This window comes from Capsicum annuum, unplaced genomic scaffold (assembly GCF_002878395.1).
Source record: "Capsicum annuum cultivar UCD-10X-F1 unplaced genomic scaffold, UCD10Xv1.1 ctg44149, whole genome shotgun sequence".
In the NCBI taxonomy this organism is placed as follows: domain Eukaryota; kingdom Viridiplantae; phylum Streptophyta; class Magnoliopsida; order Solanales; family Solanaceae; genus Capsicum; species Capsicum annuum.
Genome location: NW_025851657.1, coordinates 1 through 1,684, shown reverse-complemented (window position 1 = coordinate 1,684; position 1,684 = coordinate 1). Strand labels below are relative to the sequence as shown.

Here is a 1,684-nt window from a genome sequence, read left to right as displayed (position 1 = left end):
GTAGGGAGGGATTTATGTCACCACAAACAGAGACTAAAGCAAGTGTTGGATTCAAAGATGGTGTTAAAGAGTATAAATTGACTTATTATACTCCTGAGTACCAAACCAAGGATACTGATATATTGGCAGCATTTCGAGTAACTCCTCAACCTGGAGTTCCACTTGAAGAAGCAGGGGCCGCGGTAGCTGCCGAATCTTCTACTGGTACATGGACAACTGTATGGACCGATGGACTTACCAGTCTTGATCGTTACAAAGGGCGATGCTACAGCATCGAGCGTGTTGTTGGAGAAAAAGATCAATATATTGCTTATGTAGTTTACCCTTTAGACCTTTTTGAAGAAGGTTCTATTACCAACATGTTTACTTCCATTATAGGTAATGTATTTGGGTTCAAAGCCCTACGCGCTCTACGTCTGGAAGATCTGCGAGTCCCTACTGCTTATATTAAAACTTTCCAAGGTCCGCCTCATGGGATCCAAGTTAAAAGAGATAAATTGAACAAGTACGGTCGTCCCCTGTTGGGATGTACTATTAAACCTAAATTGGGGTTATCTGCTAAAAACTATGGTAGAGCTGTTTATGAATGTCTTCGCGGCGGACTTGATTTTACCAAAGATGATGAGAACTTGAACTCACAACCATTTATGCATTGGAGAGATCGTTTCTTATTTTGTGCCGAAGCACTTTTTAAAGCACAGACTGAAACAGGTGAAATCAAAGGGCATTACTTGAATGCTACTGCAGGTACATGCGAAGAAATGATGAAAAGAGTTGTATTTGCTAGAGAATTGGGTGTTTCAATCGTAATGCATGACTACTTAACGGGGGGATTCACCGCAAATACTAGCTTGGCTCATTATTGCCGAGATAATGGTCTACTTCTTCACATCCACCGTGCAATGCATGCGGTTATTGATAGATAGAAGAATCATGGTATGCACTTTCGGGTATTAGCAAAAGCGTTACGTATGTCTGGTGGAGATCATATTCACGCTGGTACCGTAGTAGGTAAACTTGAAGGTGAAAGAGACATAACTTTGGGCTTTGTTGATTTATTGCGTGATGATTTTGTTGAACAAGATCGAAGTCGCGGTATTTATTTCACTCAAGATTGGGTCTCTTTACCAGGTGTTCTACCTGTGGCTTCAGGAGGTATTCATGTTTGGCATATGCCTGCTCTGACCGAGATCTTTGGGGATGATTCCGTACTATAGTTCGGTGGAGAAACCTTAGGACATCCTTGGGGTAATGCGCCAGGTGCCGTAGCTAATCGAGTAGCTCTAGAAGCATGTATAAAAACTCGTAATGAAGGACGCGATCTTGCTCGGGAAGGTAATGAGATTATTCGCGAGGCTTCCAAATGGAGCCCGGAACTAGCTGCTGCTTGTGAGGTATGGAAAGAGATCGTATTTAATTTTGCAGCAGTGGACGTTTTGGATAAGTAAAAATAGTAGAGATTAGCAGATAAATTAGCAGGAAATAACGAAGGATAAGGAGAAAGAACTCAAGTAATTATCCTTCGTTCTCTTAATTGAATTGTAATTAAACTCGGCCCAATCTTTTAATAAAAGGATTGAGCCGAATACAACAAAAATTCTATTGCATATATTTTGACTAAGTATATACTTACCTAGATATACAAGATTTGAAATACAAAATCTAGAAAACTAAATAAAAATCT

The 1,684-nt window shown here is 40.1% G+C and overlaps 1 protein-coding gene across 1 annotated transcript; it reads left to right on the top strand.

The window, feature by feature from the left end:
* Nucleotides 1-134: 134 nt before the first annotated feature.
* Nucleotides 135-1,451, top strand: LOC124892137 (ribulose bisphosphate carboxylase large chain-like; the record flags this gene model as incomplete). The annotated part of the gene is given in 1 exon segment (XM_047403549.1): nucleotides 135-1,451. A coding segment is annotated over 1 exon segment (1,314 nt), but the record flags the coding sequence as incomplete, so codon positions are not given.
* Nucleotides 1,452-1,684: the final 233 nt, after the last annotated feature.